The sequence below is a fragment of the Pseudophryne corroboree genome, chromosome 1 (assembly GCF_028390025.1).
Source record: "Pseudophryne corroboree isolate aPseCor3 chromosome 1, aPseCor3.hap2, whole genome shotgun sequence".
Lineage (NCBI taxonomy): Eukaryota > Metazoa > Chordata > Amphibia > Anura > Myobatrachidae > Pseudophryne > Pseudophryne corroboree.
This window is the reverse complement of record NC_086444.1, coordinates 885,012,328-885,035,456: the sequence shown is the minus strand read 5'-3', so window position 1 is coordinate 885,035,456 and position 23,129 is coordinate 885,012,328. Positions and strand designations below refer to the sequence as shown.

The 23,129-nt window shown below is 48.7% G+C and overlaps 1 protein-coding gene across 2 annotated transcripts in view; it reads left to right on the top strand.

Moving 5' to 3' along the window:
- DCK (deoxycytidine kinase) overlaps window positions 1–23,129 on the top strand; it is a 63,155-nt gene that overhangs the window by 12,018 nt on the left and 28,008 nt on the right. For both annotated transcript variants that reach the window (XM_063920114.1, XM_063920115.1), the window contains one exon: window positions 14,918–15,033. In XM_063920114.1, the coding sequence (XP_063776184.1) occupies window positions 14,918–15,033 (116 nt within the window). The remainder of the gene's footprint in view (window positions 1–14,917; window positions 15,034–23,129) is intronic.

Below are 23,129 nucleotides of genomic sequence, written 5' to 3'. Positions count from 1 at the left end.
ATATAGATAGGTGTATGTGTGTGTATGTATATGTATGTGTGTGTATATATATATATATATATATCAGCTATAAGGGAAAGCACTCATTTATAGTGGGATCCCTGTGTTATATAGCCCTCTGGTGTGTGCTGGCATACTCTCTCTCTGTCTCCCCAAAGGGCTTTGTGGGGTCCTGTCCTCTGTGAGAGTGTGTTTGCGGTGTGTCGGTACGGCTGTGTCGACATGTTTGAGGCTTATGTGGAGGCGGAGCAGATGCCTGTAAATGTGATGTCACCCCCTGCGGGGTCGACACCTGAGTGGATGGTGCTGTGGAAGGAATTACGCGACAGTGTCGACTCCTTGCATAAAAGGTTTGACGACATACCTAATGTGGGACAGCCGGCTTCTCAGCCTGTGCCTGCACAGGCGTCTCAAAAGCCATCGGGGGCTCTAAAACTCCCGCTACCTCAGATGGCAGACACAGATGTCGACACGGATACTGACTCCAGTGTCGACGACGATGAGACTAATGTAACTTCCAGTAGGGCCACACGTTACATGATTGAGGCAATGAAAAATGTGTTGCACATTTCTGATGTTACCCTTTTTTGTGGTACCGGGGGTATTATGTTTGGAGAGAAAAAAACTACCAGTAGCTTTTCCTCCATCTGAGGAGTTAAATGAAGTGTGTGAAGAAGCATTGGCTTCCCCTGATAAGAAGCTGGTAATTTCTAAGAGGTTACTAATGGCGTACCCTTTCCCGCCAGAGGATAGGTCACGTTGGGAAACATCCCCTAGAGTGGATAAAGCGCTCACACGCTTGTCAAAGAAGGTGGCACTACCGTCTCCGGATACGGCCGCCCTGAAGGAATCTGCTGATAGAAAGCAGGAGGCTATCCTGAAATCTATATATACACACAGGTGTTATACTGAGACCAGCTATTGCTTCAGCATGGATGTGCAGTGCTGCAGCTGCATGGTCAGATTCCCTGTCAGAAAATATAGATACCCTAGACAGGGACACTATATTGCTAACCGTAGAGCATATAAAAGACGCACTTTTATACATGAGGGATGCACAGAGGGATATTTGCCGGCTGGCATCCAAAATTAGTGCAATGTCCATTTCTGACAGGAGAGGGTTATGGACTCGGCAGTGGACAGGAGATGCAGATTCCAAAAGACACATGGAAGTTCTGCCTTATAAGGGTGAGGAGTTGTTCGGGGATGGTCTCTCGGACCTCGTTTCCACAGCAACAGCTGGGAAGTCTACATTTTTACCCCATGTTCCCTCACAGCCAAAGAAAGCACCGTATTATCAGGTACAGTCCTTTCGGCCCAATAGGGGCAAGCGGGTTAAAGGCGCGTCCTTTCTGCCCAGAGGCAGAGGTAGGGGAATAAAGCTGCAGCATACAGCCAGTTCCCAGGAGCAAAAGTCCTCCCCCGCTTCCTCTAAGTCCACAGCATGACGCTGGGGCTCCACAGGCGGAGCCAGGTGCGGTGGGGGCCCGTCTCAAATATTTCAGCAATCAGTGGGCTCTCTCACGGGTGGATCCCTGGATTTTTCAGATAGTATCTCAGGGGTACAAGCTGGAATTCGAGACGTCTCCCCCCCCCCCCCGCCGTTTCCTCAAATCTGCCTTGCCAACCACTCCCTCAGGCAGGGAGGCAGTGTTACAGGCAATTCACAAGCTGTATTCACAACAGGTGATAGTAAAGGTACCCCTACTTCAACAAGGACGGGGTTACTATTCCACAATGTTTGTGGTACCGAAACCGGACGGTTCGGTGAGACCCATTTTAAATTTGAAATCCTTGAACACATATATAAAAGAATTCAAGTTCAAGATGGAATCGCTCAGGGCGGTTATTGCAAGCCTGGACGAGGGGGATTACATGGTATCACTGGACATCAAGGATGCTTACCTGCATGTCCCCATTTACCATCCTCACCAGGAGTACCTCAGATTTGTGGTACAGGATTGTCATTACCAATTCCAGACGTTGCCGTTCGGTCTATCCACGGCTCCGAGGGTCTTTACCAAGGTAATGGCCGAAATGATGATACTCCTTCGAAAGAAGGGAGTTTTAATTATCCCGTACTTGGACGATCTCCTGATAAAGGTGAGGTCCAGAGAGCAGTTGTTGGTCGGGGTAGCACTATCTCGGGAGGTGCTACAACAGCACGGCTGGATTCTAAACATTCCAAAGTTGCAGCTGGTCCCTACGACACGTCTACTGTTCCTAGGGATGGTTCTGGACACAGAACAGAAAAAAGTTTCTCCCGGAGGAGAAGGCCAAGGAGCTGTCATCTCTAGTCAGAGGCCTCCTATAACCAAAACAGGTGTCTGTGCATCACTGCACGCGGATCCTGGGAAAGATGGTAGCTTCCTACGAAGCGATTCCATTCGGCAGGTTTCATGCAAGAACCTTTCAGTGGGACCTGTTGGACAAGTGGTCCGGATTGCATCTTCAGATGCATCGGCTGATAACCCTGTCTCCAAGGACAAGGGTGTCTCTGCTGTGGTGGCTGCAGAGTGCTCATCTTCAAGAAGGCCGCAGATTCGGCATACAGGACTGGGTCCTGGTGACCACGGATGCCAGCCTTCGAGGCTGGGGGGGCAGTCACACAGGGAAGAAACTTCCAAGGACTATGGTCAAGTCAGGAGACTTCCCTGCACATAAATATTCTGGAACGAAGGGCCATTTACAATGCCCTAAGTCAGGCAAAACCCCTGCTTCAAAACCAGCCGGTACTGATCCAGTCAGACAACATCACGGCGGTCGCCCATGTAAACCGACAGGGCGGCTCGAGAAGCAGGACGGCGATGGCAGAAGCCACAAGGATTCTCAGATGGGCGGAAAATCACGTGTTAGCACGGTCAGCAGTGTTCATTCCGGGAGTGGACAACTGGGAAGCAGACTTCCTCAGCAGGCACGACCTCCACCCGGGAGAGTGGGGACTTCATCCAGAAGTCTTTCAAATGATTGTAAACCGTTGGGAAAGGCCACAGGTGAACATGATGGCGTCCCGCCTAAACAAAAAGCTAGAAAAGTATTGCGCCAGGTCAAGAGACCCGCAGGCGATAGCTGTGGACGCTCTAGTGACACCGTGGGTGTACCGGTCGGTTTAGGTGTTCCCTCCTCTTCCTCTCATACCAAAGGTACTGAGGATAATACGGAGAAGAGGAGTAAGAACTATACTCTTTGTTCCGGATTGGCCAAGAAGAGCTTGGTACCCGGAACTTCAAGAAATGATCTCAGAGGACACATGGCCTCTACTGCTCGGACAAGACCTGCTGCAGCAGGGGCCCTGTCTGTTCCAAGACTTACCGCGGCTGCGTTTGACGGCATGGCGGTTGAACACCGGATCCTGAAGGAAAAGGGCATTCCGGAGGAAGTCATTCCTACGCTGATTAAAGCTAGGAAAGAAGTAACCGCAAACAATTATCACCGCATTTGGCGAAAATATGTTGCGTGGTGTGAGGCCAGGAAGGCCCCAACGGAGGAATTTCAGCTGGGCCGTTTCCTGCACTTCCTACAGTCAGGGGTGACTATGGGCCTTAAATTGGGTTCCATTAAGGTCCAGATTTCGGCTCTATCGATTTTCTTCCAGAGAGAACTGGCTTCACTACCTGAAGTTCAGACTTTTGTTAAGGGAGTGCTGCATATTCAGCCCCCGTTTGTGCCTCCAGTAGCACCTTGGGATCTCAACGTGGTGTTGGATTTCCTAAAGTCACATTGGTTTGAGCCACTGAAAACCGTGGATTTGAAATATCTCACGTGGAAAGTGGTCATGTTGTTGGCCTTGGCTTCGGCCAGGCGTGTATCAGAATTGGCGGCTTTGTCATGTAAAAGCCCTTATCTGATTTTCCATATGGATAGGGCGGAATTGAGGACTCGTCCCTAGTTTCTCCCTAAAGTGGTATCAGCTTTTCATCTGAACCAACCTATCGTGGTGCATGCGGCTACAAAAGACTTGGAGGCTTCCAAGTTGTTGGACGTAGACAGGGCCCTGAAAATCTAAGTTTCCAGGACAGCTGGAGTCAGAAAGACAGACTCGCTCTTTATCCTGTATGCGCCCAACAAGTTGGGTGCACCTGCTTCAAAGCAGACTATTGCTCGCTGGATTTGTAGTACGATTCAGCTTGCACATTCTGCGGCTGGATTGCTGCATCCTTAATCAGTAAAAGCCCATTCCACGAGGAAGGTGGGCTCTTCTTGGGTGGCTTCCCGAGGCTCTCTGCTCTTCAACTTTGCCGAGCAGCTACTTGGTCGAGGTCAAACACGTTTGCTAAATTCTACAAGTTTGACACCCTGGCTGAGGAGGACCTAGAGTTTGCCCATTCGGTGCTGCAGAGTCATCCGCACTCTCCCTCCCGTTTTGGGAGCTTTGGTATAATCCCCATGGTCATTGCGGAGTCCCAGCATCCACTTAGGACGTCAGAGAAAATAAGAATTTACTCACCGGTAATTCTATTTCTCGTAGTCCGTAGTGGATGCTGGGCGCCCATCCCAAGTGCGGATTGTCTGCAATACTTGTGTATATAGTTATTGCTTAACTAAAGGGTTATTGTTGAGCCATCTGTTGAGAGGCTCAGTTGTTAGGTATTGTATCACGAGTTATACGGTGTGATTGGTGTGGCTGGTATGAGTCTTACCCGGGATTCAAAATCCTTCCTTATTGTGTCAGCTCTTCCGGGCACAGTATCCTAACTGAAGTCTGGAGGAGGGTCATAGTGGGAGGAGCCAGTGCACACCAGTTAGACCTAAAGCTTTCTTTATAGTTGTGCCCAGTCTCCTGCGGAGCCGCTATTCCCCATGGTCCTTACGGAGTCCCAGCATCCACTACGGACTACGAGAAATAGAATTACCGGTGAGTAAATTCTTATTTTTTCTTTGGTGTTTTCTCAAGAGTACAGGGAACCCCCGATAAGCGAGACATGCGATGATCCACAGTTCACTAAAGTCGCCATGTTTCGGGCTAGGTTACTACTCCCAGTCGTAGTCCACGTGGTTGGCAGAGTATGAAAAATTTGAAATAAAAAACAAAAAACAAAAAAAACTGAAAAAAACCCCTAAAAAAAAAAACCCAAATGCTGCGTTGACTTTTTATACATGACTGCCTTTTGTCCATGTCGACCTGTCATCCGGATACCCACATTAGTCCGCCTGCTAATCTTGCTGATAGTCGAGACCAGCTGCGGCAATAGCAGCCAGGCTGCAGCGCCGACTACCTTGTGCAGTTGTATGTAATAATAGGTTCTGGCATGTTTCCAGGATCGGCAGTGGTGCTGTATACGCACCACTTTATATGCAGAACCCGGGACTCTGCATTAGGTTTCCCTCTCCTAAGCCTGTCCTCTCGGCTCTCATTTGCGAGTGTCACAGGAGTCTGGGGCAGGCTTAGGAGAAGGAATCCTAATGCAGAGTACCAGGTTCTGCACGGCGGCTGTGGTATACAGTGCTGCTGCCAAATCCTGCCCCATGCCAGCACATATTTTACATACATCTACACATGTATGTTTATGTGCTTAGCTTCCCCACCCCCTGCACAAGGTAGTCGGCACTGCAACCCAGGGGCCACAGTCGCCCCAGTTGTCCCGCACCATGCGAGATTGCTGATGCGTACTGCGCGATGTAATGAACTTCTCTCCGTCCTTCATTAACATGCAGTGCTGCATACAATATCTTTTGGTTGGCCAACCAAAAGATTTCGCATTTGGCAGCGCGTATCCTGGTGTACACACTAGGCAATATGTACAATTTCTGCTGCGGGGTACACTGGGCTCCACAGGGAATAACATCATGTAGAGTAGGATCTTGATCCGAGGCACCAACAGGCTAAAAGCTTTGATTGTTTCCAGAATGCATAGCGCCGCCTCCTCTATAACCCCGCCTTCATGCACCGGAGCTTAGTTTTGTAGTTGGTGCCATGCAGTGCAGGCATACAACAGGTGGGCTGCTCCAGCAGCCTTCAGAAGAACTTTCTTAAATGAACTTTGAAGACTTCAAGGGCTGCAGCAGAGTCACTGAGTTTTAGATGTCACTCTGACATCTCCTGCTGCAGCTCCATCACCTCCCCCCAGCGGCGCTGTATACTCCTGTGCCCTGGTTGCCAGGTACTTACAGTGGAGGCTCCGGTTTGCTTCAGTTAGTCACACACCCTGCCGCAGCTCTACAGGATCACGTGGCCGTACTTTGGGAGGAGGTATGAGAGTCCCCCAGGCGGGACCCACTGGAAACTGCGATCCGGCGCGACTGGTGGGAGGCGGGCCGCGCGTGCTGACTGTGGTAGTACAGGGACCTCACTAGACCACCAGGACAAGGGCACAGGTCGGTTTTACTAAAAAACGTTTGTTACATAGGCCACAGTACCCGATGGTGAAGCCCAGCAAGGGGATAAGAATTTGACCTGTAGCCCCTCCCCCAGGTCACCATTTAGAGTAAATGTTCCCGCCCTGGAGCTGTATCTCACTCCCTGTCAGCGTTTGGGCGCCATTTCCTGCATGCTGAGCTAATCCTGGGTCTGTTTGGGCAAATCCTCCTCTGCAAAGCTGCCTGCATGTCAGCGCTGTGCATTTTACAGGACACTTAAGTATTCTACATGTCTGCTGACAGTGTTAGTTAAGAAACAGTGCATTTAGTTAGGGTTATGTAGTACAAGTACCCTGTGATATACATTCAGTATTTACTGTGCATTGATATATCTAATGAGTGTATAGCTATACTTAGTATTACTTAGTATTGCTAGTCCAGTGCAGTTTTATTGCATGTCATAATTTCTGCATTGTTCATGTGACTGTGTGTGCATATACAGCTGCTGCGTGACTTCCATTTTGTGTATCTCACTCAGATTGCTATCCCTATATTCTGTACCCTGAGGGGGCTAAGTGCGTCAGGGTTATTATTTAATATAGGTGTTTCACATGTACACGCTGGTTTACTTACAGGACTAAAAAGCCTATACCTTAAACACACTAAATACACTTTAATATTGAGCCGCTGCGGCCGCAGTAATTAACCTTTCACCTTTATATTATTTACAAACCTTACGTACACAAGGTCGCACAGTGTACGCACTCTGCGTATGTACGCCGAAAGGGCGTAGGGACTACACAGTTTGCGTACACAGGCCTATACGCAGTTAGCACAATGCAGCAGCCCGAGTGGCTGTAACTACACTTTAAACCTTAGCAAGGAAATGGAACACGACACCAATTGTAATTCAAAACTAGGTTGGTGTCTAACCCACCAACGGTTCTTTACTTGCAGGGGGTAACAATATATACAATAGAATAATGGCTACAGTCAATGCTACATACTTTTTTGGTTTTCGCCTGCGCTTCCCAGTCTGGTCCTCAGTCATCAGGGTAGATGACCTTAAGAGTCTGTGTGTGACCAGGCATGCAGCTGGCTCTTTTATACAATCTTCCAAAACCTAACACAATGGATACTGTTATCTTTGTCCATTGGACACAGGGATGGTCATTTACAGTACATAGGTTGATTTGAATAGGTGGGCGATATCTGTTCCAGATGCACTTGTAGGTGGTCTCCTCTGGATTCCCGCCGCATAACAAATGTACAGTAAATACAGTTTATATTTATGTTCTGCTGGAGCGTGCGATCTTCTGCAAACCAACACCGGAATATTGCCCTTAAAATACCGTACAGCTGGATACCAAACACCACCTTATAACCTTGTTCTGTCCCCTCCTATCCTGTAAAGGTGAATTCCTTTGTTCTGATACCATTTAAACTGTTGTAACTTGCTGGTGTGATGCAGGGAGACTGTGTACATTGTGCACTATTTGGATTAAATATGTAATGTGTTTTTATGGCTTTTCCATGCGAATACTAACACTACCGTAAATACTCATACCACACGCTAATACGCAGGACTGCGGGAGCGACCATACGTAAACTGCGAATATGTGCACCCACGGCAGAATAAGTACTCGCACGGAGGCCATCTGTGTGTAGTTTGTACTTCAATATTTTTCGACTTTGACACACAGGATATGCTTATTGTGTATTTTTATCTGTGATTTTCAGTCACCATATACCTCTTGATTTCTCTGTGCTTACGCTACACAGGGATTTCTTGTTAAGGTATTGGACTGCTGTTATTATACTGGGTTGCCCATAGACTGAGCTTTCAGTTATGTCTGCTAAAAGGGGCAACGGAGCTGGGGCTGATAACACATTGCGTGGTGGTGACGCTGCAGACACGTTAGAGGAAAACATAGCAGCAGAGTGTTCAGGTTCTGGGGGTTCCTTACACCCCAGTGGGACCGTAGCAACGAGGGTTCAAAATGACCCACCTTGGGCTACTTTCTCCACGTTATTAAGTACGCTGGTAACTAAACTTACGCCCCCTATGGGACCTCATGTGCCGGTACAACCGCTTATTGTCCCTGTGGTTAATCCGCCATGGGCAATCAGTTACAGCAATTGAACCAATCACTGACTAAACAGAAATCTAACCCTCACCCGCCCAAAACCAAGGGGTCTTCTAAGCGGGCTATTACTTCCTCACAATCCACCCACGTCCCTGACACCTCATCTGATGAGGATGGCGTGTATACTGACTCCAGACACTGACTCTAATGATTCTGATGGGGAATCTGTCTCAGGTGGATGATCCTGACTTATTGGAGGCTATCAAGCTAATTCTTCAAATTACTGATGACCCAGAGCCTGATGATGCCCCTAAGAAACCGGACAGATTTAAACATCAGAAGGTCGTTAAACAAGTTTTTACCTCATTCTGACCATTTAGTTGACATACGTCAGGAATCCTGGGAAAATCCAGGAAAGAAATTTACACCTCATAAGAAGATGCTGGCTTGCTATCCCCTCGCGGCGGAGCTAAGTAAGAATTGGGAAACACCCCCGCCAGTGGATTTGCAAGTGGCTCGGTTGGTGGTATCCTCAGCTCTACCTGTAACTACCGTCACTTCTCTGAAAGAACCGACGGATAAGCATGTGGAGGGTTGTTTAAAGGCGCTTTACTCCCTAGCAGGTGTTGTGCATCGGCCCACTATTGCAGCGACATGGGCTGCAGTGGCTATTGAAGTGTGGGCTCAGGAGGTGGAAGCCGAGCTGCCTTCCAACTTTTCTGATAATGCTAGACAATGTGTCTCGTATATTGGGGGTCATTCCGAATTGTTCGCTCGCAAGCCGTTTTTAGCAGCTTTGCACACGCTAAGCCTACGCCTACTGGGAGTGAATCTTAGCATAGTAAAATTGCGAACGAAAGATTCGCAATATTGCGAAAAGACATCTCTGTGCAGTTTCTGAGTAGCTCCAGACTTACTCTGCATCTGCGATCAGTTCAGTGCTTGTCGTTCCTGGTTTGACGTCACAAACACACCCAGCGTTCGCCCAGCCACTCCTCCGTTTCTCCAGCCACTCCTCCGTTTCTCCAGCCACTCCTCCGTTTCTCCAGCCACTCCTCCGTTTCTCCAGCCACTCCTCCGTTTCTCCAGCCACTCCTCCGTTTCTCCAGCCACTCCTCCGTTTCTCCAGCCACTCCTCCGTTTCTCCAGCCACTCCTCCGTTTCTCCAGCCACTCCTCCGTTTCTCCAGCCACTCCTCCGTTTCTCCAGCCACTCCTCCGTTTCTCCAGCCACTCCTCCGTTTCTCCAGCCACTCCTCCGTTTCTCCAGCCACTCCTCCGTTTCTCCAGCCACTCCTCCGTTTCTCCAGCCACTCCTCCGTTTCTCCAGCCACTCCTCCGTTTCTCCAGCCACTCCTCCGTTTCTCCAGCCACTCCTCCGTTTCTCCAGCCACTCCTCCGTTTCTCCAGCCACTCCTCCGTTTCTCCAGCCACTCCTCCGTTTCTCCAGCCACTCCTCCGTTTCTCCAGCCACTCCTCCGTTTCTCCAGCCACTCCTCCGTTTCTCCAGCCACTCCTCCGTTTCTCCAGCCACTCCTCCGTTTCTCCAGCCACTCCTCCGTTTCTCCAGCCACTCCTCCGTTTCTCCAGCCACTCCTCCGTTTCTCCAGCCACTCACGCGTTTTTCCCAGAAACGGTAGCGTTTTTTCACACACGCCCATAAAACGGCCTGTTTCCGCCCAGAAACACCCACTTCCTGTCAATCACATTACGATCGCCTGAACGAAGAAAAAGCCGTGAGTAAAATACCTAACTTCATAGCAAATTTACTTGGCGCAGTCGCAGTGCGAACATTGCGCATGCGCACTAAGCGTAAAATCGCTGCGATGCGATGAAATTTACCGAGCGAACAACTCTGACCCCCATTGTCACAGCTTCTCATTACATTAAGGAGGCGGCTTCTGATGCCGGTATTCTGGCGGCCAAGGCTTCTACTACGTCCATTTTGGCTTGCTGGATTCTATAGTTACGGTCCTGGTCTGTCATGCGGCAGGCTTCCAAAACTGACAAGCCTGCCGCATGACAGGGCGGGCCTCCCCCTGAGGGATCCCAGGGTGGGGGGCCGACTTCTAGGGTTTACGCAGGAATGGTTGAAGACCACTTCCGATGCCTGCGTACGGGAAGTAGTCACTCGAGGTTACGCCGTATCCTTCAAGAATCGTCCCCCTCATCGAATTTGCCTGTCAGACGTCCCTTCGGATCAGTTGAAGGCAAATACTCTTCATTCGGTGGTACAATCCCTCCTGGACACAGGAGTGGTAGTACAGGTACCTCTGGCTCAGAGGCAAGGGGTACTATTCACCACTATTCCTAGTCCCGAAACCGAATGGGTCCTCTCGGCCCATTCTCAACCTCAAGTCCTTGAACAAATATGCGAGAGTCTCCAAGTTTCGTATGGAAACTCTTCGCTCTATTGTTCTGGCCTTGGAACCCAGGAATTATATGGTCTCCCTGGACATACAGGATGCTTACCTGCATATTCCTATTGCAATGTCGCATCAGCAGTACCTGAGGTTTGCTGTTGGCAACCTCCATTTACCAATTTCGGGCTTTACCTTTTGGTTTGACCACGGCCCCGCAAATTTTCACGAAGGTCATGGCGCTAATGACGGCTGTACTCTGCCGTCAAGGGGTCAGGATCCTTCTGTATCTGGACGACTTGTTGATCCTGGCAAATTCCCCAGAAACTTTCCTACACCATCTGGATCTGACGCTCCAGTTTCTGCAAGCCCACGGGTGGCTCATCAACTGGAAGAAATCTTCCCTGGTCCCTGCTCAGAGCATGGTGCACCTGGGGGCGTTGTTGGACACGCAACCCGCGGTTGTTCTGGTCTCAGGAGAAGGTCCTGAAACTTCAGGATAGGATTCGATGCTTCCTATCTCGTCCGCAAGTGTCGATACATTCGGCGATGCAAGTGCTAGGTCTCATGGTGTCTGCTTTGGACATGGAGTACGCTCAATTCCATTCCCGCACTCTGCAGAAACTGATTCTTGCCAAGTGGGACGGCATGCCTCACCGGATCAGGTCTCGCATGATCTCCTTTGTTCCCAAGGTCTGTCTGTCACTGAGCTGGTGACTGCAGGACAGACGACTGAGCAGGGGCCGTCCTTTCTGGATCTCCAGCTGGGTCCTTCTGATGACGGATGCCAGTCTGAGAGTCGGGGTCGGTGGACCAAAGAGGAGTCTCTCCTCCCGATTAAACCATTCTGGAACTGCGGGCAGTGTTCAATGCATTAAACCTGGCCCAGCATTTAATACAGAACAGGCCTGTTTCAGGTACAGTCTGACAACGCCACCACAGTGGCGTACATAAATCATCAAGGCGGCACTCGAAGCCGCATGGTATCAAGGATTCTTCAGTGGGCAGAACGTTATCTGCCAGCCATATCGGCGGTGTTCATTCCGAGGGTCCTAAACTGGGAAGCGGACTTTCTCAGTTGTCAGGACGTACACGCCGCAGAGTGGAGCCTCCATCCAGAAGTATTTCAACTCATAGTGGACAAATGGGGCCTCCCAGATGTGGACCTGATGGCGTCTTGACAGAGTCACAAGGTTCCGGTCTTCGGAGCAAGGACAAGGGATCCTCAAGCAGCGTTCGTGGACTCGCTGGCAATTCCATGGAACTTTCATCTGCCTTACGTGTTCCCTCCGGTGTCGCTACTGCCCAGGGTAATAAGGAAGTTCAAGCAAAAAGGTGGAATACTACTTCTAATCGCTCCAGCGTGGCCCAGACGGCATTGGTTCTCAGACCTGCATTGGTTCCCAGAGGTTCTCCATCATCGGGAACTGACAGTCCAATTCTTGCAAGCCCATGGGTGGCTCATCAACTGGAAGAAATCCTCACTGGTCCCTGCTCAGAGCATGGTGCACCTGGGGGCGTTATTGGACACACCACCAACTGTTGTTCTGAAGTTTCAGGACCTTCTCTAGAGACGAGAACAGGATAAGATTCTTCCTATCTCGCCCACGTGTGTCTATACACTCTGCGATGCAAGTACTAGGCCTCATGGTGTCGGTTTTCGACATGGTAGAGTACGCTCAATTTCATTCTCGCCCTCTGCAGCAGTTAATCCTTTCCAAGTGGTATGGCCTGCCTCACCGGATCAGGTCTCAAATGATTTCCTTGACTCCGGAAGTTCGTCTGTCTCTGAGCTGGTGGTTCCAGGGCCAATGATTGAGCAAGGGTCGTCCCTTCTGGATCTCCAACTGGGTCTTCCTAACGGCTGATGCCAGTCTGCGGGGTCGGTGGAACGGAGGAATCTCTCCTTCCGATAAACATTCTGGAGTTGCGGGCTGTGTTCAATTCTCTGAAACTGGCCCTGCCTCTAGTACAGAACAGGTCTGTTCAAGTACAGTCTGACAACGCCACCACGGTGGCGTACTTAAATTATCAAGTCGTCACTCAAAGCCGCATGGCAATGATGGAAGTATCAAAGATTCTTCTATGGGCGGAACGCCATTTGCCAGCCATATCGGCAGTGTTCATTCTGGGGGTCCTCAACTGGAAAGTGGACTTCCTCCGTCGTCGGGACATTCACGCCGGAGAGTGGAGTCTTCATCCGGAAGTCTTTCAACTCCTAGTGGACAAGTGGGGCCTACCACATGTAGACCTGATGGCGTCTCGACACAATCGCAAGGACAAGGAATCCTCAAGCAGCGTTCGTGGACGCGCTGGCAATTCCATGGAACTTTCTGCTGCTGTATGTGTTCCCTCCGGTGTCACTCCTGCCCAGGGTAATAAGGAAGTTCAAGCAAGAAGGAGGAATACTACTTCTAATTGCTCCAGCGTGGCCCAGACGGCATTGGTTCTCAGACCTGCAGGGTCTCTCGATAGAGCGTCCTCTTTTATTTCCACAACGCCCAGACCTCCTCGTTCAGGGCCCTTGTGTCTACCAAGATCTGGCTCGACTGGCTTTGATGGCGTGGCTCTTGAAGCTTCAGTCCTGAGGGCCAAAGGATTTTCTGAGGCGGTTATTCAAACTATGTTGAAAGCTCGTAAACCGGCTTCGGCTCGGATTTATTATAGGGTCTGGAATTCTTACTTCACCTGTTGTGCGGCTAAGAATTTCATTTTTATTTTATTTTTTTGTTTTTTTTTGTTTTTTTTTGTTATGTACTAATAGCTAATACAGAAGATTTCAGATTTGGAAGAGGAATCTTTTGAAAATGTAAACCGCAGTTCTCACAAATGCTGTCACTACGAGTTACATGAAGTCAATAATAACTTGCCAGATTCATAGTCTTGCACACTCCAGATGGGTTGTGTACAACTACAATGCTGGGTGGGCTGCTCATGCGCAGGGCCTTGTGTTGTTGCAGAAGTCTGTGGGGCAGCAGTGTTGGGCGGAATTTTCGAAAACGGGCGTGTCTTCCCCTTTTTTTTTTTTTTTCTTTTTTCTTCTTCTGAGATTGTCTGCATCTTCCGACACCATTTACTGGCTGCGGCAGTGCAGCTGAGATGCAGTCAGAGTAGCCACAGGCTTAATCTGATAACCAGTGCTGTGTCCTTGGACACAGCACTCGGATCTGCAATGCGCACAGTAGGCGTACTTTGCCCTTAAATGCCTCTTGCTGCATTATGATGTTTTAGCATTGCTGCTGCTGCTTCTCTGCAATTAGTGTCCATCTCTGAATCATCTCCAAGGTCTGGAGACTTGACTTAAAAATAAAGTCCTGTGCAGACTTGGACTAGTCTCAGCATTAGTAATAATTGGGCCCTAAATATCTTGTGAATTTGATTTATTTTAGTTTTTTTCCTCCGTCCAACGAAACAAATCCTTAACCAAAGCATTTATTTATTTGTTATTAGGACTATACCAATGAAGGTAGAAGTTATTCTTTTGATAAATTTAAACTGACAATTAAATGAATAAATAAAGATGCTGCACCTACTGTGAAAAACAGTGGATGCTGTATGTGTATCACTGCCGTGATGTGATGGAAAGCTTCTTTAATATATGACCGTGATTAATCTTAAGGTGCATACACTTGCCGATAAAATGAACGTTACTCATTTTTCACCCTTCCTGAGCGACATCATTCACTCTCTTGACAAGTGTGTATGACGGTGACCGATGTGCGGCACAGCGTGTCGTTAATGACCCTCGTGTCAATGGTGCATGCCTGCTCAATCTGGACTTTCGTCCAGGAGCTGCCTGAATGGCCCCGGCCTCTGTGTGATGTCACTGAGCGTTATGAACGGTCATATTGCCCAGTGTGTACGACCTGGCCCGGGAGGGGAAACACTAGACGATGTCACTCATAGAGCGACGTCGTCTAGTGTGTATGCACCATAATACTGAGGCAGCAACAATATATACATCATTCTTCAAGATGTTCTGCACTTGCATGTTTTAGTTGAGAAATTTGTACACATGACTACTTTTAGACTTGTCCTTTACTGTAAGGGAGACATCTCCAAAACACCCAGTGAAAGAGAAAATAGTGTGATACACTCTGTTTATTTTTTGGTGTGGTCTACGGTACCACTGTAACCCAACTATTCCCAATAAGTCTTCCTTTTTATTTTTCAGAAATGTCTAAATAGAATTTATTCTCGTGGAAGGGAAGAGGAGCAGGGAATTCCTATGGAATATCTGGACAAGCTTCATTATAAACATGAAAGTTGGCTGTATCACAGAAACATGAGGTCAGCTTTGAGTAGTCGCTGTTCAATACTATACTACTGTAATGCTTTGATTAGAAACTATGTGCGTGATTCAAATTGTCTATTGACCCCGTTCTCCCGTCTAAAGTGACGAGAGATCGCAGGGCGACATTCTAATGACCCCCATTTTCGCGATGATCGCGCCCATAAGAGCCGGGTTTAGCTGCGTAAAGCAGCTAAACCCGACTAAAGACATGGGCGCGATCGTGAAAAGTCCCGTTTGGGCGTTCAAACGGGTCACACTTCACGCATTTCAGCTCTCCACCCCTGGGGGTGGCGAGCTGAAATGCTGATATCGCACCCATCGGCAGTAACATTTGAATTCTGCCGGCGGGCGGGAGGGGGCAGAGAAGATTTGAATCCCGCCCTATTTCTGCTCTTTATAGTCAACTTCCAAAGAGTAAAGAACTGATCCTGTGCAAGTGTTGCGCAGTTTTCAGTATATTACAAATTGATTACATCTACTTAACTAAAGAATGTATTGTCATTTATTTGGTAATTTGTACATGTACCTAGGACTACTTTACACACAATGCAGTCCTACGTCATTTGTTTCTGGGTCCTATCATAATTTATAAATATAACACATAATGCGATCAGACCTCCTCACATGTCCATAAAATGTTTGTAAATTCTAAGAACCAGTTTAAAAGTTTAGGTTATTTCTCTTTCATCCACTAGGGGACACTGGAGTCCTATACAGTAGGGGTGTGAAGCTTGCAACCGGAGGTGTGGCACAATCTAAAAATTAGCATTGTCTGCACAGCCAGCTCCTCCCCCTTCACATCCCTCCTCCCTCAGTTTGAAAAATTGTGCTGGAGGTACAGCACGTGGAGCACTGAGCACCTGACTAAAATCTAAAACAAGTGTGCTGCGTCCACCTAATAAAAGGGATACAAAGCCTGATAATACTGAGACAAAGATCCCTTTTGAAGGGACCTGCATCTCTCACAGGAGATCCTCTTTCAACAAGACTGTGAGTACTGGTTGCTATAAAATAGAAAGAAATGCTGCGTCTCCCTAATGAAAAGGCGGACAAAGCCTGATATTATGTGAGAGACAAAGATCCCTTTTGAAGGGATCTGCATCTTTCTACAGGAGACAAATAGCTTTAGGTTTTTTATTTTCTCGGACGTCCTAGTGGATGCTGGGTACTCCAGAAGGACCATGGGGTATAGACGGGCTCTGCAGGAGACTGGGCACTCTTAAAAGAAAGATTAGGTACTATATCTGGTGTGCACTGGCTCCTCCCTCTATGCCCCTCCTCCAGACCTCAGTTAGTATCTGTGCCCGGCCAGAGCTGGATGCACCCTAGGGGCTCTCCTGAGCTTCCTAGAAAAGAAAGTATTTGTTAGGTTTTTTATTTTCAGTGAGATCTGCTGGCAACAGACTCACTGCTACGTGGGACTGAGGGGAGAGAAGCGAACCTACCTGCTTGCAGCTAGCTTGGGCTTCTAAGGCTACTGGACACCATTAGCTCCAGAGGGATCGAACACAGGCCCAGTCCTCGGTCGTCCGGTCCCGGAGCCACGCCGCCGTCCCCCTTGCAGAGCCAGAAGAACGAAGAGAAGTTGAAAATCGGCGGCTGAAGACTCCGGTCTTCATTAAGGTAGCGCACAGCACTGCAGCTGTGCGCCATTGCTCCCTTAGCACACCACACACTCCGGTCACTGATGGGTGCCGGGGGTGCCCTGGGCAGCAATTAGATTACCTTACTTGGCGAAAAGCACATAATACAGTCTGATATACTGTATATGTGCATTAACCCCCGCCATTAAAGTACATAAAAGGACAGAAGGCCGCCGCTGAGGGGGCCGGGCCTTCTTCCTCAGCACACCAGCGCCATTTTCTCTTCACAGCTCAGCTGGAAGGAAGCTCTCCAGGCTCTCCCCTGCAGTATCCTGGTACACAAAGGGTAAAAAAGAGAGGGGGGGCACATAAATTTAGGCGCAAAATTGTGTATATAAGCTGCTATAGGGGAAAAATCACTCAGTATAGTGTACATCCCTGTATTATATAGCGCTGTGGTGTGTGCTGGCATACTCTCTCTCTGTCTCTCCAAAGGGCCTGGTGGGGGAACTGTCTTCAAATAGAGCATCCCCTGTGTGTGTGGTGTGTCGGTACGCGTGTGTCGACATGTCTGAGGTAAAAGGCTCCTCTAAGGAGGTGATAGAGCGGATATATGTGTGAGAGGGTGTCTCCGTCGACAATGCCGACACCTGTTTGGATATGTGTAAGTGCTGAGGTAAAATTATTGCACAAAAGGTTAGGGAACAGAAAGGGACAGACCAGGGTAGATTTCCTATGTCAGAGTCCTTCAGAGTCTCTCTATGTTCACTATCCAAAATAACAAAGTATCGACACGGAGTTTAACTCCACTGTCGACTACGATAATGCAAAGTTACAGCCAAGAGGGCTAAAAGATATTCAATATATGATTATTGGAATAAAAGATGATTTGCATATCACTGATGACTCATCTGTCCCTGACACGAGAGTACACATGTTAAGGGGAAGAATGCTGAGGTAAATTTCCCTCCTCTCATGAGGAAAGAGCGGGAATCTCCAGACAAGAGACGGCAGCTTCCCACAAGAGAATTCTCAGGCTGTATCCTTTCCCCACTAGGGCCAGGATGTGTTGAGAATCTTCCCCTTGGGTGTCCTGTTTGCACTAGCTATTCTCAGGGATCCTGCAGATAGTGTGCACATTCTAGTATACTACCCAGACCGGCGATTGTGTCGGCATGGGTTTATAGCGCTGTGGCAGCGTGGACAGGTACCTTATCAGCAGAGATTGAGACCCTAGTATGCATATAAATATTTTAAGATGCTGTCTTAAGTGATAGATATATAATTATAAAGCATGCCCAAAGGGTCCTAGAGACAAAAGCTATGTCGATTTCTGCTTGACGTGTCCTGTAGAATATACATTGGACAGATGATGCCGACTTAAGAGGCATATGGAAGGCTGAGGATTGTGTGGAGAAAGGTTCTCGGGCCTGGTCTCCACAGCTATAGCTGGTAATTCTGATATTTTGCCTTATATTCCTGCACAGCCTAGGAAAGCACGACATTATTAAATGCAGCTTTTCGAATAAAGAAACAAGAAAGTCTGAGGTGCGTCCTTTCTTGTCAGAGCCGGGGGCAGAGGAAAGAAGCTGTACAACACAGCTAGTCCCCAGGAACAGAATCCTCCCCGGCCTCTACAAAAATCCACCGCATATCGCTGGGGCTCCACAGGCGGAGCTAGGCCCGGTGGGGACACGCCTTCGTAAGTTCAGCCACAAGTGGGTTCACTCCCTGTTAGATCCCTGGGCAATAGAAATTGTATCGCAGGGATACAGGCTGGACTGTGAGAAGATGCCCCCTCACCGAGGACCCAGCGGGCTTCCCCCCAAGAGAGGGAGCCAGTGTTAACTGCAATTCGTAAATTGTATCTTCAACAGGTGGTGGTCAAGGGTCCCCTCCTTCAACAAGAGGGTGTTATTATTCGACCATGTTATAATCCCGAAACCAGACGGTTCGGTTAGACCCATATTGTACTAAAATCCCTGAACATATACCTGAAAAGGTTCAGGTTCAAGATGGAATCGCTAAGAGCGGTCATTGCAAGCCTGAAATGAATCGGGACATAAGGGATGCATACCTTCGTGTCCCCATTTATCCACCTCATCAGGCGTACCTCAGAATTGCGGTACGGGATTGTCATTACCAATTTCACCAAGGTAATGGCGGATATGATGGTGCTCCTGCAGAAGCAAGGTGTCACTATTATCACATACTTGGATGATCTCATAAAAGCGAGATCAAGAGAGCAGTTGCTGGACAGCGTATCACCTTCTCAGGAAGTGAAACGGCAACACGACTGGATTCTATATATTCCGAAGTCGCAGTTGGTTCCTACAGCTCATCTGCCTCGCCTAGGCATGATCCTAGACACAGACCAGAAGAGGGTTTATCTTCTGATAGAGAGAGCTCAGGAGCTCATGACACTGGTCAGGAATCCATTGAAAACCAAAACAGGTGTCAGTGCATCACTGCACTCGAGTCCTGGGAAGGATAATGGCATCATACGAGGCCATCCCCTTCGGCTGGTTCCATGCAAGGACAATGGAACTTACTGGACAAGTGGTCCGGATCACATCTTCAGATGCATCGGTTAATCACCCTATCCCCCAGGGCCAGGGTGTCTGTCCTGTGGTGGCTGCGGAGTGCTCACCTTCTCGAGGGCCGCAGATTCGGCATTCAGGACTGGGTCCTGGTGACCATGGATGCAAGCCTCCGAGGGTGGGGGGCAGTTACACAGGGAAGAAAATTCCAAGGTTTGTGGTCAAGCCAACAGACTTGCCTTCACATCAATATCCTGGAACTAAGGGCCATATACAACGCCCTAAGTCAAGCGGAGTTCCTGCTTCGCGACCAACCGGTTCTGATCCAGTCAGACCGCAGGGGCTCATGTAAACCGCCAGGGCGGCACAAGGAGCAGGGTGGCGAGGGTAGAAGCCACCAGAATTCTTCGCTGGGCGGAGAATCGGTAAGCGCACTGTCAGCAGTGTTCATTCCGGGAGTGGACACGACCTCTACCCGGGAAAGTGGTGACTTCATCAGGAAGTCTTCACGCAGTTTTGCAAATTGATGGAAACTGCCTCAGGTGGACTACATGGCGTCCCACCTCAATAAAAAAGATAAAGGTTTTACGCTGGGTCAAGGGACTCTCAGGCGATAGCTGTGGTCGCACTAGTAACACCGTGGGTGTTCCAGTCGGTCTATATATTCCCTCTTCCTCTCAGACCCAAGGGCTGAGAATTGTAATAAACGGAGGAGTGTGAACAATATTCTTTGCTCCGGATTGGCCAAGAAGGACTCGGTACCCGGAACTGCAAGAAATGCTCTCGGAGGACCCATGGCCTCTGCCTCTCAGTCAGGACATGTTGCAACAGGGACCCTGTCTGATCCAAGACTTACCGCGGCTGCGTTGGACGGCATGGCGGTTGAACGCCGGATCCTAGCGGAAAAGGGCATTCCGGATGCAGTTATTCCTACGCTGTTAAAGGCTAGGAAAGACGTGACAGCAAGACTTTTTCACTGTATATTGCGAAAATAGGTTGCTTGGTGTGTGGCCGGGAAGGCCCTACAGAGGAATTCCAGGGGGGTCGATTCCTGCACTTCCTACAGTCAGGAGTGAGTATGGGCCTAAAATTACGATCCATAAAGGCCAAGATTTCGGCCCTATCCCTTTTTCTCTCAAAAAGAACTGGCTTCACTGCCTGAAGTTCGGATGTTGTTACAGGGGTGCTGCATATTCAGCCCCTTTTGTGCCTCCAGTGGCACCTTGGGATCTTAACGCGTGTTGGATTCCTAAAATCCCACTGGTTTGAGCCACTTAAGACCGTGGAGCTAAAATATCTCACGTGGAAAGTGGTCATGCTTTTGGCCTTAGCTTGGACTAGGCGTGTGTCAGAATTGGCGGCTTTGTCATGTAAAAGCCCATATCTGATCTTCCATATGGAAAGGGCAGAATAGAGGACTCGTCCCCAATTTCTCCCTAAGGTGGTATCATCGTTTCATTTGAACCAACCTATTGTGGTGCCTGCGGCTACTAGGGACTTGGAGGATTCCAAGTTGCTGGACGTAGTCCGGGCCCTGAAACTTTGTTTCCAGGACGGCTAGAGTCAGAAAAACTGACTCGCTATTTATCCTGCATGCACCCAACAAGCTGGGTGCTCCTGCTTCAAAGCAGACTATTGCTCGCTGGATCTGTAGCACGATTCAGCTTGCACATTCTGCGGCTGTACTGCCGCATCCTAAATTAGTAAAAGCCCATTCCATGAGGAAGGGGGCTCTTCTTGGGCGGCTGCCCGAGGGGTCTCGGCTTTACAACTTTGCCGAGCTGCTACTTGGTCGGGTTCAAACACTTTTTTGCAAAATTCTACAAGTTTGATACCCTGGCTGAGGAGGACCTTGAGTTTGCTCATTCAGTGCTGCAGTGTCATACGCACTCTCCCGCCCGTTTGGGAGCTTTGGTATAATCCCCATGGTCCTTACAGAGTACCCAGCATCCACTAGGACGTCAGAGAAAATAAGAATTTACTCACCGGTAATTCTATTTCTCGTAGTCCGTAGTGGATGCTGGGAGCCCGTCCCAAGTGCGGACTCTCTGCAATACATGTATATAGTTATTGCTTAACTAAAGGGTTATTGTATGAGCCATCTGTTGAGAGAGGCTCAGTTATTGTTCATACTGTTAACTGGGTATAGTTATCACGAGTTGTACGGTGTGATTGGTGTGGCTGGTATGAGTCTTACCCTGGATTTCAAATCCTTTCCTAGTAATGTCAGCTCTTCCGGGCACAGTTTCCCTAACTGAGGTCTGGAGGAGGGGCATAGAGGGAGGAGCCAGTGCACACCAGATATAGTACCTAATCTTTCTTTTAAGAGTGCCCAGTCTCCTGCGGAGCCCGTCTATACCCCATGGTCCTTACGGAGTACCCCGCATCCACTACGGACTACGAGAAATAGAATTACCGGTGAGTAAATTCTTATTATTTTCCTACAGGGCTTTATTAGAAAGACTCCCTCTGCTCTTACTAACATGACAGGCGCCACTATAGTTAATACCTAAACAGATCCCCACAGCGGCGCGCCGACCAGCGGTCACAGTGTGGGGCGGTATCCCCTGTCAGCAGGCGCCGCAACGGGACCTGGGGAGAGCGGTCCCGGCGCGCGCCCACCAGCAGAGAGCAGTGAGGTAGTGCCGCGCGGCTGAGGAGATCCCTCAGCCGCGTGTGAAGGCGGCCAGCGGGGATCAGGAGCGCACAGTGGAGAGTGCGCTCAGTGCCAGAATAGGAGGGAGCGTGGCCATTAGCGCCAGGGCTCCTTTTTACATAGCAGCGCATTATATTACAGCCATGAAGTGTCCATGATATTTCAGGGGCGGCCATCTTAGTGTTTCCAGACAGGCGCCAGATCTGAGGGGCATGGATGAGCTCTCCCCCTCTTAGATGAGAATTTTTAGTGTGGTAACAGCTCCCTCTGCTGGGGAAATTTAGATATCAGAGGGATTTTTATTTTAGTAAAAGACTCCCTCTGCTGGTGAAATTTATATGTGTGCTATGAGGATTTCCTGATAATTGATTATTATTTATATTTTCAAAGTAATTCTATTGCAAAGATCCTAAAGAAAATACGGGGAAGCGAGTGAATACCAACTTTACCATCGAAACTGACTTACAGTTGGATGTATGAGGTTTGCAAGTCGGCTGGTGTTAAAAATTATTTTTTATTTTAATTTTTTTTTTTCTTTCTTTCTCTTTCTATTCCATTTAAGAGACAGAAAAGTAACAAGCCAGGCAATCCGATACTTTTAGCTTCCGCCATCTGTCAGTCTTTCTCTTCCTAGTTTAAAGGGTGAAAGCGCTGCAATATAGTCTGGTACGGGGTTTAGTCAACATGTCTAAGGCATCAACCAAGACCTCCAAGACCTATTACGTTTGCAGGTGTGCGATTCCTGCTTAGACAAGGACGCTCCACCTGGGAGCAGTGCTCCGTCTAGGTCATGGGGAAAAAAAACAAAAAAAACCTTGCAGATAGAATCTCCAAGGAGATGGCAGAATCACGCAAGCAGCAATCAAAATGGGCTGCGGGAAATAGGTGGATCCAGTGTACCTTTAATCCCATCACCCGTTTCGGTCTTTCTGTTCCCATTATAAAGGGGGAAAGCACGGTGGAGCGCTCTATGGGGTGCGGCGTCAAAAGCACTTACCAAGAACACAAGAACTTATTATGTATACAAACTGTAATAAGATGAGCGTTAGTTTGGGCGACCCCCCGGGTATGCGTTTCCTGTTTAGTTAAGGGCGCTCAACTCGGGAGCAAGGCTCCGCCAAGATCATGGGAGCAAGCCCTGACAAATATTTCAAAGGAAATGTCAGAATCCCGCAGCAGTCAGTAAGGGCTGAGGGATTCTCCAAGACCATGGAGGAATTTCTAATTTAAATTAATCCCTCCTGCGCAAGCATTAAGCAAGGTGAGCAAGGCGGTTAATAGAATCCTTCCCATCTTACACGATGGAGGAAGAG